At 38.1% G+C, this 14,811-nt stretch overlaps 1 protein-coding gene across 4 annotated transcripts in view; it reads left to right on the forward strand.

The window, feature by feature from the left end:
* The window catches only part of KCNQ5 (potassium voltage-gated channel subfamily Q member 5), a 567,929-nt gene that overhangs the window by 483,622 nt on the left and 69,496 nt on the right, over positions 1 to 14,811 (forward strand). For 2 of the 4 annotated variants that reach the window (XM_050786498.1, XM_050786500.1), the window contains 2 exons: positions 1,401 to 1,495; positions 5,748 to 5,774. In XM_050786498.1, the coding sequence (XP_050642455.1) occupies positions 1,401 to 1,495; positions 5,748 to 5,774 (122 nt within the window). Of the gene's footprint in view, positions 1 to 1,400; positions 1,496 to 5,747; positions 5,775 to 11,250; positions 11,308 to 14,811 lie in introns of all 4 variants that reach the window. The other 2 variants (XM_050786501.1, XM_050786499.1) reach the window with 2 other exon arrangements.

Raw genomic sequence — 14,811 nt, forward strand, 5'->3', positions numbered from 1 at the left:
ATAAAAAAGTTTTCTCTGAGGAGACTGGAGTAAATACCTGGCCATCAGAGATGTTTGCAGGCTCATTACAAAGAAAGAAATTTACCAAAATCTATGTGGGAAAGTAAGGTCAGGCAGTCTCTCAAATGAGCAGTTCAGATGGAAGCTTTTCCAAAAACAGTCTTCAAGCAGTCAGCAAGTCTCCGTGGAGGGATTCTATGACCAAGAGCCAGGCAATTTGAGATACTGTCTCGACTCCACCAACCTTGTATAAACCTCCTCATTTATCTGAGCCCTTTTTTTCTCACCTACAAAACAGGAATCTTAATTCACACTTTGATTGTGAGGATCCCATAAAAATACTTTGTCTTATGTGTGCCAGGTATAATTACATGAAATGGAGAGAGTTTATGTTTTACGTCAAAGAGCTATAAACATGTTCTTAGGTCATGGCATAAATCCTTAGGTGTTTTCCAGCTATACACCTAGAGTACATTTTCCCTATCTCATTTTAGTTCTGCTTCTTGTTATCACTATCTTCATTTTTAGCATTAGAAGTATTGCATAGTTCAAGGATTTCATTAACTAAATCATTAGCATACCCTGGCATTCATTAGTTAACTAGTTAGCTTACTAGTTGCATAGTGGATTTTCATTAGTCCTTTGTTTCTCCCTTATCAAATATTGATTAAAGATCAATCTCTGGAATGTATGCTCATGCTCAAGTCGCTTACCTAACTACTATCTTGGATTTTAGCATTTAGCCAGTCAATCGTCACTTTTTGTTTTGGATAATATAGTATCTTTCCCTTACCAATTCAAAAATTACATTATATTACACTTTTGGGGCCTTTTGCTTCTTGGTTTGTTGTTTTGAAAAGCAGTTCTGTCCAGGCGCAGTGGTTCATACCTGTAATCCCAGCACTTTGGGAGGCCAAGGCGGGCGGATCACTTGAGGTCAGGAATTTGAGACCAGCCTGGCCAGCATGGTGAAACTCCATCTCTACCAAAAATACAAAAAAGAAAAAAAAAAGAAATTAGCCAGGCATGGTGGTGGGCACCTGTAGTCCCAGCTACTCTAGAGGCTGAGGCACAAGAATCGCTTGAACCAGAGATTGCAATGAACTGAGATTGCACCACTGCACTCCAGCCTGGGCAACAGAGTGAGAGTCTGTCTCAAAATAAATAAATAATAAAATAAAATATAAAATAAAATAAAAGCAGTTCTGATGTAGTGCAATATGTTTAACAGTCAGCTGAAAATGCCAAAGTAGCCTTCTTTCTCCTTTGGGTATTTATCAGGGCTAAGTATGAGAGGCAAAAGATCTTAACGTGTAGTAACTTAATAATTTCTCTTTTTATTTTATTCTATCTCCTGCTCTCTTTTTTCTTTTTCATGTCCCCATCTATGCCACATGCAGTGTGTTTGGCGTAGTTACGCAGCTGATGAGAAATCTGTTTCCATTGCAACCTGGAAGCCACACTTGAAGGCCTTGCACACCTGCAGCCCTACCAAGTAGGTATCAGTGTGACAGCTGCCGCTGTAGTTGAGTCTTTTCAAGTGTGTTAAACAAACCATACCCACACGCACAAAAAAAGTGTTAATGTTTGGCTTGTCTTATTCTCTGTTGCTCCTAGAGAGATTCAAACCTATTTAGTAGCAATTCTGGCACAAAACTAAATGGAATCAGTATCATTCCTCACAATCCACAGATTGGGGTTAAAGATTAAAAGAATGTAAACTTTTATAGAGATTTATTTCTACTATTTCATGCTTATTTTCTAATGTCTCATTTCATAAAACCCACCAGCATCCTAAAGGTAAGCACCACAGTTCTTGAAAAACAAGGATTATTTATTTTGCACCCATCGTCTGACCCCAAGAGATGAGTGCTTAGAGAGTAATCATCTTTGTATGTTTAAATCTCTCAAAGCCATTTCTTATCTGGATCCCCTCTGGATGGTCCTCAAGCTTTCACTTGCAGATCAAACTCATGTCAGTGACGAAAGAAGAGAAAAATAGGAGTCCTGATAGGATTATAGTTTACAATGAGGCAATGGGATCCAGCAGATTAAAATTTGGAATTAGCATTCACAATTTTAAAGTAAGATTACTTTTCTTCACATTTCACTGGCCAAAGTAAATCACCCAGCCATGCCTAAACTCAAAGAAAATGGGGAAGTACAATTTTACCATGTGCCTAAGAAGGAGGCAAGAACCAAGGACATTATGAACAGTCCTAATGATTACCACAGAGACCTGTAATTTAAAGAAAAAAGAAAAGAAAAGAAAAGAAAAAAGGCCTTAGTCTTGGAGTCTTGGAACCCTGGACTCCAGTTCAACTATCACAGAAAATGTTAAATCGTATTCACCACCTAATTAAAGAAGCCCTCATTGAAATACCAAAGTCGTAAGTCATGAGAAAGGCTTTCTGTGAGTCACTCAGCTTGATTAGCATAGTCTGTTCATCAGGTTGTTCAAAAGTTATTAAATTCCTCATCCGACTTAGCATTTGAGAGCACTGGCTGTTTTTCTTCATAGCCCAACAAAACCTTAATCCTAGTGGCTTCATGGGATTCAGGACACCTAACTACTGTGACTCAGAAAAAAAACCACCTGTTCTTACTGATCTGGGGGGATATCAGCTGAGGAAACCTCCATGACATTCCCTGGCAGTGCCGTCTTCGTGGAGGTTTGCGATGCTGCAGAATGTGTACCATTGGGAGGCACCAGATCCATCATTAACTACATTACTTCCCTGTTCTGCCCTTGGCCTCAGTTTTTCCACCCACAAAGAGAAGGACAAGAGTTGGGCAAGATGATCTGTAAGCTCTAATGGGACATGCCTCCTGGTGGGTGGTGTCTAAAATTCTTGTCAGCACCTGGGACAGAGATAGTCATAGTAATCCAGGGATTTTAGAGAGGATGGAACCTTAGCATGGATAAAAGCATGGATGCTGTTGAATGCATGTGTGGATTAAAATCCTCTTTTCATTTAGATCTTGAAGTTTCATTGAACTTTTTATTGAGTTTAAGACCCTTTCAACATTTTGATATTAAAAAACCAAAAATAGAACATAACTCCTGTGCCACTTATTCCTTGGGAGTATGAACCAAAAACAAGAATTATATGGAAATTGTATTTCTTGTCTTCATGAAGTTTGCTAGGTAAATGTAAAAAGGGAATCTGAGTAGCAAAACCGATAGAGAATTCTCAAGTGACAGAGGAGAGTGGTCTATTATCATATGTGATTATTTGGCTTCCCACTTACTGCAGTTTTTGGATTAAAAGCCATTCTGAAGCCTGGAAAAACTGTTTAATAATGAGTCAAATTCCCCCAGTAAATCAACTATTATTTTATTCACATAAGTTCTTTCTATTCCTCTGATATTTTCCCTGTCTTAAGTGGGGGTGGAAGTGGAGGAGGATTTATGCAAACACCTGTGTTCATTATATCCCACTGTGCCTGTCAATCTTCCCCTCACTTTCCTTTTCCTGCAACCTCATGAACCATGGGGCTCAGCTCCATTGAATGAAGAACAGTTATTTGTCCAGAATGACACAGCAGTCACTGGTAAAGTTCATGGGAAACTGGATGTCCTAACATCTCTCCCTCCAGTAATGCTTCATTGCTTCAAATTGCAGAGGTTCTTAATCGTTTTTGTTGTTTTGTTAAACCAGTGAGAATATGATGGAAATTATGGGGTCTTTCCCAAGAAAGATATTCAATGCACAAGAAAATCAATACTTTGCCTACAATTTTAATGTATTAACAGAGTCCCTGAAGCCAAGTTCAAACTTTTGCTTTACAAAGCAAACTTGCTTTAATCAAGTGACAATAAATTTCAGTGACTTAGAGGGATCTTTTTACATTTAAGTGGCTTACCAAATGGAAAGTGTTGTAGTAAGAAACAGACTACGATTGCTATTTTATTTACATTGTGTATTTTCCTTTAGCATTCAGCCTAAGAACTTCTGATGGGAAAGATCATTTATTCAGTCATGTATGCATTCAACAATTACTCATTGAGCACCTATGATGTGCAAGGCACAGTTCTAGGCACTGAGAATACAGCAGTTGGAGTAAAAAAAAAAAAAAAAGTTAGAATCTCTGGCCTTGGGAAGTATGTATTCAAGGGATGCTGGGATAGACAATATAAATAAATAAATAAATAAATAAATAAAGGATATGTTAGATGGCATTAAGTGCTAAGGAGAAAAGTAAAAGAAGGAATTTAGGGAGCACCAGAGGCTATAATTTCTAACAGGTGGCCAGGGAGAAGATCAATTTATCAACAATATCATCACCCTCAACAATGTTATTGTTATCATTAAAAAACACCAGCCCCGCCGGGCGCGGTGGCTCAAGCCTGTAATCCCAGCACTTTGGGAGGCCGAGACGGGCGAATCACGAGGTCAGGAGATCGAGACCATCCTGGCTAACACAGTGAAACCCCGTCTCTACTAAAAAATACAAAAAACTAGCCGGGCGATGTGGTGGGCACCTGTAGTCCCAGCTACTCGGGAGGCTGAGGCAGGAGAATGGCGTAAACCCGGGAGGCAGAGCTTGCAGTGAGCTGAGATCCGGCCACTGCACTCCAGCCTGGGCAACAGAGCGAGACTCCGTCTCAAAAAAAAAAAAAAAAAAAAACACCAGCCCCATGCTCTTGTTCCCCATAATTTTAGAGATGTGGTGGGATGCTTTGATTCCACTAAACAGGATGAGAGAGAGGTCTTAGAAATAGCTGTGCAGGGCAGAGATAAATAGGAGGAGGGACACTCAAACCTGCCAGGGATACAACCAGCAGTTCCTTACTCTCTCTTTTCAGGTCTGGTTTGTCTCTTACATACACTCTAGAGGTCTTAGCAGTTCTATTTCAAAGTTTTGTTTTAATAACAGAAGGGTGTATAGAAGCAAGTACTTTTCTTGATTTTCTCCTCAAAGAGAGTGAAGCCTATGCAAAGGGCAAAACACAAGTAAATATGCTATTTAGGGAATGAGTCAGATATTTTATGAGGCTATGGGGAATTATCAAGCTCCAAGAACACCTTGTAGTACCTTAAGAAGTGGGGATTTGTAGGTTAGCTAACCCAGTGCCTTTGATTTACTCATAAGAAAACCAAAACCGGCAAGCAAAGTGCCTGCCCAAAGGCACACAGCTCATTTGCAAAGAGTACAGACCCTACACCATGGTGCTTAGACCTAAATTTGCTAAAATGAGTTATTACAAATGCCACCCAACAGTATAGGCTAAAAGAGTTTTGATAAATATTCTATGTACCTTATTTAATCCAAGGAAATTTAGATTTTATACAATACAAAAAAAAAATCTGCCTCAGCAAGTGACTGAGATACAATTCGTTAATGAATGCAGATTTAGAAACCTAAGTCTGCCAGAAGCACAGAGAACAGTTATGTTGTAACTAGCAACATTCTAAGAGCCCTTGCTAATGCTGGTTAGATCAGAACCACTTTTTCTTAGCCATGGATAGCTTTAGCTAATGAAAAGTCTATTGTTTTTGGTTCTATGTGGGCAGTCTTGACTTCGCCAAGTAAATGTTGTGCTAGCTCAGGTCTGTATCATAAAGAACATATGTTAGCAAGTTGAGTACATTTATTATAAAGAACATTGCTTTTGTGGATCTTGCATGAAAAGAGTTACTTAAGGTACTTGATTCCCCAATCTCCAATTTGGCCATTATCAAGTGCTATAAATATATTCACTGGTTTATCATCATTTCTCTTCTGCCTGCACGCACCTGAAGGAAAGAACAAGGGGAAGCATCAAGCAGGTTTGTGATTTCTCTTTTGCTACATGTTTGTTTATAAATCTGATACCTACCAGATGTTTTAAATGTGTCTCATGTGAGTAAAATCGATCAACAAATACAAGATGATTAAAAGTGACCTTTCACAAGACTGCCTGCAAAGGTTGCTATTTTATTGATTTTCCCCCCTTAGTATCAAAGTGTCTTTCCCTAACTCACTCTCTGCTTTTTCAAAATCTGTAGGGCATAGAACATTTGGAGTGGGGGAGGAGGGAAATTGATCTTGGATTAGACCTTGCTGTCATTTTCCCAGACAGAAGTATTATCATAGTATTCAAATATGGTAATCTAGAGAATGAAGGAAATGAATTTTTTTCTGAATGTTATAAGTCCAGGCAGCAGTCTAGGATACACTCCCCTTCACTAGGGTGCTTCTTTTGGAGTGAGAGATATATATATACATATAATCATTTTTTTGGTAAGATGAAACCATCTTGCTGTGACAGCTCAAGATCTCCAGCCCATTGAGTGCTGCGGTCTACTCAAGTGACTCAAAAAGAGCCCCACCCCCATCTTTTAGGAAGAAGACAGCCCTCCCAAAAATTCCCCAAATAATTTACGATCAGTTTCCCATGACTTAGATGGAATGCTTCATCAGATTGCAGCAGAGAACTAAACCTAGAGGGAATAGGAGGTGAAAGAAAAATTTCTTGATCCGTGTTAATGAGTACCAGGAAGTAACTAGATTTGAGAGCAAAGCCCTGAAAAACAGAGCCAGGTGGAACCCAGCATTAATGATGTGAAGAGTGTCAGAGGCAGAACCAGCAATGAGAATCCCAGGTGCCTGGAAAGCAAGAAGAGATACATTTTTTTTCCTATCATTGTCACTTTGTTTCCGTAAAGAAATGAAGGCATCCACCTACCCAGAGTTAGTCCCTAAGTGGAAGCCAGTATGGGCCCAGGGATTGTTCTTTTAGCTTTGTACTATTATAAATAATTACATTAATCATAATATATCTATGCAATACCAAAGCCAGTTTTGAAAGTTCACTTGGTGTGTTAAGGCTCTGGACTATCCATTTTTGCATTATATTTATATGTAAAGATACACAAATCAAAACATAAATGCATTCGTCTATGATGAGAGATAGGTCCAATAGGATATACAACATCAGGCACATGTTCTGGGTAGGTAACCTACCCAAGGGATGGCATTCAAGTCCCTTGTCTTATTTGGTAGCATAGAGTTAGAGCCAAGGGCATTGGATATTCCTTGGTGATATTTCCAGGAAAAAAAAGTAGTTCTTCCCCACCTAAGAAATGTTTTTGACCAAAGAGAGGTTCTAGTCACTAGATTCAGAATAGTCTTTACCTAGACACTGGAAGAGACAAGCTGACCAATTCTAGACCTTTAGTCCATCTTCTAGATTCCATACAGAGCTCACCATCCTTCTGTTGTGACAATTTTACTTGAAAAAAGTTACACAAAATAAATCATAGCCATTTTAAGCTAGTTTATAGCTGCTTTGGTGATATTTTTAAAGCTTTCATTGTCTCAGGAGCTATCCATTTACTAATTATCTCAAAGGGTCATCTGCCCCCAAATCCAAAGGACAGAGACCATCTTTGACACAAATTCCAGAGCTTCCTGGGGGTGCAATCACCCATCTTAGTTTCATCCTCCGAAACGGAGCTGTTAACAACTAAAAGAGAAGTTTGTAAATGACATGGAGGTGCTTGAACAAGTGTAAACTCTATGGCAATTCTCAGTGAGGGTACAATGATATTGTACTGTTTTTCAATGTTAGCATAGCAGAAAACAAAGACAAAATTAAAGTGTCACTTTTGAGCTTCTGCTCACCAGTCCAAAAACGAGCTTCCTACTCAGTTGTCACAATTCAAAAAAACTACCAACCAAATTTTCCACATTTATGATGTTCGCATATACCTACAACATTTACTGTCTGCATACAGCAGACTGAGATTGTCAAAGAAAACTCACCCATAGGTTTAAATATGTACAAAACCACTGAAGTCGGTTGATGACTTAGAGAATCACACACGGAAATTTCTTGCTTCTCTATGGTCATTGAACATTTGGCAAAAACAACCTTGAAATAAGTCCTGTACTATTACTTAAGCTAGATTCCTTACTTAATGTCTTATATTTGATACACTTAGGTCTCTTATCTTCCAACTAGCTGTCATACCACCCTGTGTAAAGCTATGACAGAATGTGCTCAAGAAATAATTCTTGGATAGAGTAATAAAATGGCCCTGACTTCAAGTAGTTTGTGGGAAGAGATAAAACACCAACAAAAAATGGGAAGAGGGCCGGGCGCGGTGGCTCAAGCCTGTAATCCCAGCACTTTGGGAGGCCAAGACGGGCGGATCCCGAGGTCAGGAGATCGAGACCATCCTGGCTAACACAGTGAAACCCCGTCTCTACTGAAAAAAAAATACAAAAAACTAGCCAGGCAAGGTGGCGGCGCCTGTAGTGCCAGCTACTCGGGAGGTTGAGGCAGGAGAATGGCGTGAACCTGGGAGGTGGAGCTTGCAGTGAGCTGAGATCCAGCCACTGCACTCCAGCCTGGGCGACACCGCGAGAGTCCGTCTCAAAAAAAAAAAAAAAAAAATGGGAAGAGAGGAGAAATATAAAAAGAAAAATAAAAAATTAAAAACATTGCAATAATCTGAGGAAAGTAAGTTAAAGTCCCATTTAATATTATGTAAACTTTCACCTTGTTGTGCTCCATACACAGAATTTATAATCCTGCATAATGAATGCAGAAAGGCTATTGTAATAACAATAGCAACAGTACTGTCTTAGAAAGTAACAAAGTTGTCTTTACCCAAGCAAAATATGCACAAAGTAAAATGCATTTATAATGAGAATTCTTCCTTAGAGAAGAGTAAATCTGGGTCCAGAGTATTGTTAATTAATGTTTGACCCCATTTCAAAGGAACTAATTGACACCATCCAACTGCAGAGTCATTTACTGCCTTTGGGACCACGGAGTTATTGATGGTGGTTCAGATAGGCAGAGTAGACAAGCTTTGGCTCAAGCAGGAGCTAACGTTTTCATCTTTTAGCTCAGAGCTTAGAATCTCCTAAGTCCTTCCTCATGGGGCTTTTCTTTGTGTTACAAACTGAGAGTAACCCAAGTGTAGATGAGTTCAACACAGCAGCCAACATCCGCCTCTGGGTGCCTGACACTCTCACCTTGGCTGTAGACTGGGCCATACACGGAGAGGCTTTTCTTTCTGCAAAATTGATTAAGATGTCAAACACATTTATAGAACCCTTAGTTAACTATATTCCCGGCTTTGGAATGTTCTTGTTAAAAAGGGATTTTGTCTTTCTACACTGAGGTTAGGGTATGTTTAAACAAAATTTGCCTACGATGTCTTGGGCTAAGGAAAAATATCACATTGTTTGTGACAGATCCAAAAATTTTCTTCAGAAACACAATGGCCAGGCACAGTGGCTCACACCTATAATCCCAGCACTTTGGAAGGCCAAGGAGAGTGGATCACCTGAGGTCAGGAGTTCGAGACCAGCCTGGCCAACATGTTGTGAAACCCTGTCTCTATTTTTTAAATGCAAAAATTAGTTGGGTGTGGTACCACATGTCTATAGTCCCAGCTACTTGGGAAGCTGAGGCAGGAGAATCAATTGAACCTGGGAGGCAGAGGTTTCAGTGAGCTGAGATCACACCACTGCACTCCAGCCTGGACGACAGAGCAAGACTCCATCTCAAAAAATAAAAAAATAAAAAATACAAGCCATCATTCTGAAGAAGAGCTTTTTAAATATAGCTCAACTGAGCAATAGTGAAAATACTGTTTCATCAGTTCTCTTTGGTACAGTCAGGTACAAATTACTGTTAGTCTCAACTGAGCCTGCTGTTTTTTCCTCTACTCCAATCATAAAATACTTCTTTAGCATCATTTAATCACTCATTTCTTTTCCTCTGAATTCCCACTAAAACAGTACTAATCTCATATATGTGGTGGTAAATGTGTTTATTGATTTCATTCTATTAAAAAATTAGTTGGAAGAGTTTTTTTTTAATGGGATAGGTTTTTTTTCTGTTTTGACATAAATTGTCATTTTTCAGAGAACTGAATTTACCTGTGAACCCATCTGGCCAGAATAAGCCAATATTCTCACCTTGAGGTTTTCTGTTGTTCTCCCTTCCTCCTTGACCAGATTATCAAATAGTAGTTGCTTAGTCATCACATTGATACAAGAAGGCTTTTCCTTCTATCTATCTAAGTTTTATTGCTACAAAAACAGATTATACTATCTGAGGTTTCGAGATTATCTATACATCTTGCTGCCTCTATTTACTCTGTCTTCTTAATCAACAATGGTTGGCTATATGCCTGCTTGATACTTAAGCTTCCTTAATGGCAATTTTAAAAGCATTACTAGAACCCTTTCAGATTTCTTAGACAGTAAACAAAAGTTGCTTTACCAGGTACCTGTGAGACTGTTGTAAAGATGCGTGTCTTAAACATTAAGGCACAAATGATATTTTTGTATTACATTACACTCTTGTGCTGTGAGCCACTGAGTGCTTTTCCTGAACCACTCTTGTGTGGTTGGCTTTTGGGGGCGGGTTCTGAGGCTGTGTGTGGCTCTTGGAGAGAACTCTAGAACCCTGGTGGAAGACTGTGTGCTCTTATATTTCTTCTGCGTTTATTTTCCATTATTTCAATTTTCTTTCTTCTGTGTGCAATGAATGATCTGCATGTGTTGTTAAACTAAACTCAGTAAGACTAGACTTTGTTTTTTTTCCAACATAGTCAACTTGTATCATTATTGGCAAAATGTTCCATTGTTTCAAAAACAATCTTTCCAAAATGGTCTCTCCTTCTGTTCACATTTATTGATAGAGGAAATGGATTTAGTCTTCTAACAACACATCATAGGACTTAAAATAAGAAACGTACTTTTCTTTCTTTCTTACAAACCAGCAATCTAGAATCTTTTCTTCTGTTTTGTTGAACATATATTCTATCTGACAATTGGTTACCTATATCAACTATAAATGCAGATGTTTCACACAAACCAAGAACTTACATTTTTAAATTTCAACAATTAATGTTATGAATTTATTGATTTCTGTAAATATTTATTCTTTGAAGTTCTAAAATATGTTATTACTCAATCATGTATACTATGTTTTATTGATATTTATTACAGGGGTAGCTATATCCTAAAGAATGTATTCTTACATGCTAACACAGAGACTATCATCATTTGTATGTAATGCCTAGTTCAAATCCAATTTATCAACCTAGCTGTTAAGATCACTGGATATCTTTCAAGCAGCACAATTAAACCACATAGTACTCTCTGCTTAGTCTGTGTACTTTTATATTAAAAACAATAAAGCCAAATGGCTTTGTTTTTATAAAAGAAAGAATCCCTAAGCACTTTCCTATTCGTGAAATGCTTAGTAATGTGCTGCTCTATTTCCCTCACTCCTAGTAAGTTCTGTAGTAATAAGCAGAAGCTCTTCAGAATGTACACCTCACGGAAGCAGAGGTACCCAGCATCCGGGCTATTGACATGAGATTTGAGAATGCCAACTAACCTCAGGTGCATGACCAGGTTACACCGCCACCCCACCTGAGCCCTGTTCAGAGACTCACTCGTTCTAGGGACTTCTTGAATGAGGTTTTCAACCCGCTTGCCTGTTGCCTGCTTTGATACTCTCCACCGCTGGGACAAATAGTCGGCGTCCCGCGTAGAACTGGCAGTCAGCCCTTTGGCGCCTCCTTGTGGTTGGACAACTGCTGAGCTGCTGCACGCACTGAATTGTTATGGCTCAGTTGCCATATTGTGCCTGAGGCGAGAATTTGTAGAATGCTTATCCCATGAAGGGCTAAAACCCTAATTAAGTATAACAATAACTACAGCCTTCTAAGTCCCAGAAGATTACTGTGGGGTTATGATGATGCCACACAGTTCCCTGGCAGGGAACAGCCGGTAGTAGACTGCATGCTAGGCCATTTGAATAACCTGTACATCTGATTCCCAGAGACGGGAGAATTCTCTATTGCAGGGTGACAGTGCAGGCTCTGCTGAGCATGGTCCTCAACTGTAAATGTGGGACTGTACACTAAGAGAGATGCCCCAATCAGTGACCACAGCAATTTTTTGTTACTTTCTGCAAAACAAGATCTCCTTGTTAGTCTCCTGGAGATAATCCTTGGCATTCTTCCTAAAAGTACTGTTACATAAATCTTCTTCAAAATCATATTCATAGATGTCACCCAAAAAAACAGGAAAATAATGAAAACTTCAGTGTACTAGTGAAGAGTCTATATTTTTAATCAATTCAATGTGTGTTTTCAGTAACAGTCACCTAATCAGCTTAATACTCATGTAATCAAGACGCTCTGTTGATTTTCAAAGGGAAACAAAGTAGAAAAATAATAAAGTGAGCTTTTTGTAAGAGGACACAAGAACCGATCTTTGCCTTGGAAAAGAAAATTTTGCCTGGTTAAAAAGTTCTTGATTAGAATCTTATTCTTAACTTTCACATAATTATGTCAAAAGAGAAAGTGAAAACATTACATTTTTTCTAATTTAGCATGTAATATGCCGAGTTTATTTTTAAATAATCCTCGGAAATCTTTAAAATAATAGACATTAGCAAATATCCATGTAGTTGAGAAGAACAAAAGGGAAATGTTACTTAGAATTTATTTTTATCAACTTTAAATGTTTTAAATGGTACTAAGATTTAGAGAATATTATTCCCACTTTCCAATTTATTCATAAGGTAATGTCAAAATGTTTCATAGAGGCAATTTTTTAAAATATTTTTATAAGAATGATTTTTAAAATATGTTTATTATAAATAAACCATGGTGGATTTAACGCTAATACTTTCATTTTGGATGTTTTTACTTTTTTAATAATTGAATTTTTTTAATTTTTCATATTAAATGTTTTTATGATGTCTTATCCATTTCTTTATTTAGTTGGCATAGAAAAGAGATATATCTTGAAAGTCTGAGAAAATAATTTTTCTCAAAAGCCAACCTTTTATGGTAATTAGCATCTGTTAGTTCCAGAAAAGGTAATAGATAAAATCGAATACAGTGAGGACCAGTTGTAATGATACCTATGTCAACTTGAGCTATTCATTAATCTAAATTAAGGTGCAGAAGTGAGCATATGCTTCCTGAACTAGATCATTGTAAATTTAAATTATGGAACAGATGTGTTGAAACTAAAAAGAGATTTGAAACTTTTACAATTTAAAAAAAAAAAAAGCTTGAGAAAAGTAGACATTTTTGGGCACTATCCCTTTGACAGATTTGTTGAAATAATTGAAGGCTTTGGGATGACATGGAAAACCTAGCCTGAGAATGAAAAGATGCGGTTTTATGATGTTATTGTTGCTCTTGTTTAATGTAATCTATCATTTAATCACACATGTGTCAAGTACAGATAAACCCTTCCACTGTTGGGATTGTCGTAAAGAACTCTTGAACCCACCTAACCTCATCACCAGACTGCCCCGCCTGTTCTTTGCATGTGCCTTCAGCAAGTCATGCTGGACTTAGCTGTGTCTGCATTTCAGAGGGGAGCTGTCAGTTGCATGGTCAACTTGTTTATTGTTTCCAGAACTCCCTGACCACCAGATCATGATTTGATTTGTTTTCATGTAAACACACATAAAACGTGGTGCCCTTTTAGAATATCGTTTGTTAAGCAACTAGGCATGGAAAAATAAATGTTACTGTTTCTTGTTAGCTACAAAACACATATCCACTAAACACATTTGCTGTTGGCATGCTGCAGTTGGGGACAGTGGACATTGCGGTAAGTGGAAAAAACAAGGCCTCCACTTCGTCTCAAATAAGCCTTATCCATGAGAACGCTGCTTTCATACCCCACAAAGGCCGCGGCATGACTCAGAGTAGCTGCTCTGAGAGACTTCCCTCAGACCCATTGCCCATGATTTCTTCAGGCCCTGCAGAGTCCTGGGCCTCTCACATTGATGACAGTATCACCTTCTAATGAATGGCATAATTACACTACAAAGGAAACAAGAAAAAAAAAAAAAAGAGACTGGGTACACAAAGCTTCTTACAGTTCATTTGATTTCCATAAGAATCCCTCAGCTGTGTTGCTATGTTTATCTCCATGTTAGAGATGAGGACCCTAGCCCCCATGTCTCTAATCCCAACCTGCCCTTCCTAGCACATCACAGCATATCTCTTGATTAGGAATGTGTGAAGATGCACTTTGGATTTTATGATTGTTGTTAATGCTTCTTTTATCAGCCCACAACAATTCAATCTTAGCCAGCATCAGAGAACTGAATGCCTGAACAAATATAATTTACCAGTAGCTGCCACAGCAAATCAATAACCTGTTAACTAGCAGGAAATTGTGTTAGTGAACATAACATCTCATTCTGTTCATCAGTCATCACATTCATTATATGTTGGGGCTGTTCTATCTTGTGTGGTTTTCATCTCACAAGAATGAATGTAAGCATAAAAGAAATCTAATGTTAAGTGTTGTATGTTTAATATTATGTATGTGGTGCTACCAACTGCTATGAGATTGCATGAATTTATGGATATCATAATCTTGCCTGGAATATAAAATGCATGCCAAATGTAAGTATATATGTAACTGTCATCCCTGTTTACCTGTAGAAATGTCTAGAAATTACAAAGAGATATGCTCCCAAATAAAATATATTTTTTTTAATCTCAGAAGTTGAGGTTAAAGCTAAAATTACCTAACTGTTTTTCAAGTGAATTCCAAAACAGTTCTTGGTTATCTACAGTGTAATTGTGTACAAACTGCTGTATGACCTCAGTCCTTTCTACAATGAATCCAAAAAGGATGTATGTACCTGTAGAATGAGATTGATCTCAAATGAATGCAAATATAGAGATTAGATAAAGCTCAAATCTTAAATAAGGGAAATATAATTGCTATGCTCCTACATGCTGAAAACATCGTCTATTGAAATATATGACCACATGAGCTTCATCAAATTATTTACCCAAGCAAAGT

This window comes from Macaca thibetana, chromosome 4, assembly GCF_024542745.1.
Source record: "Macaca thibetana thibetana isolate TM-01 chromosome 4, ASM2454274v1, whole genome shotgun sequence".
NCBI lineage: Eukaryota > Metazoa > Chordata > Mammalia > Primates > Cercopithecidae > Macaca > Macaca thibetana.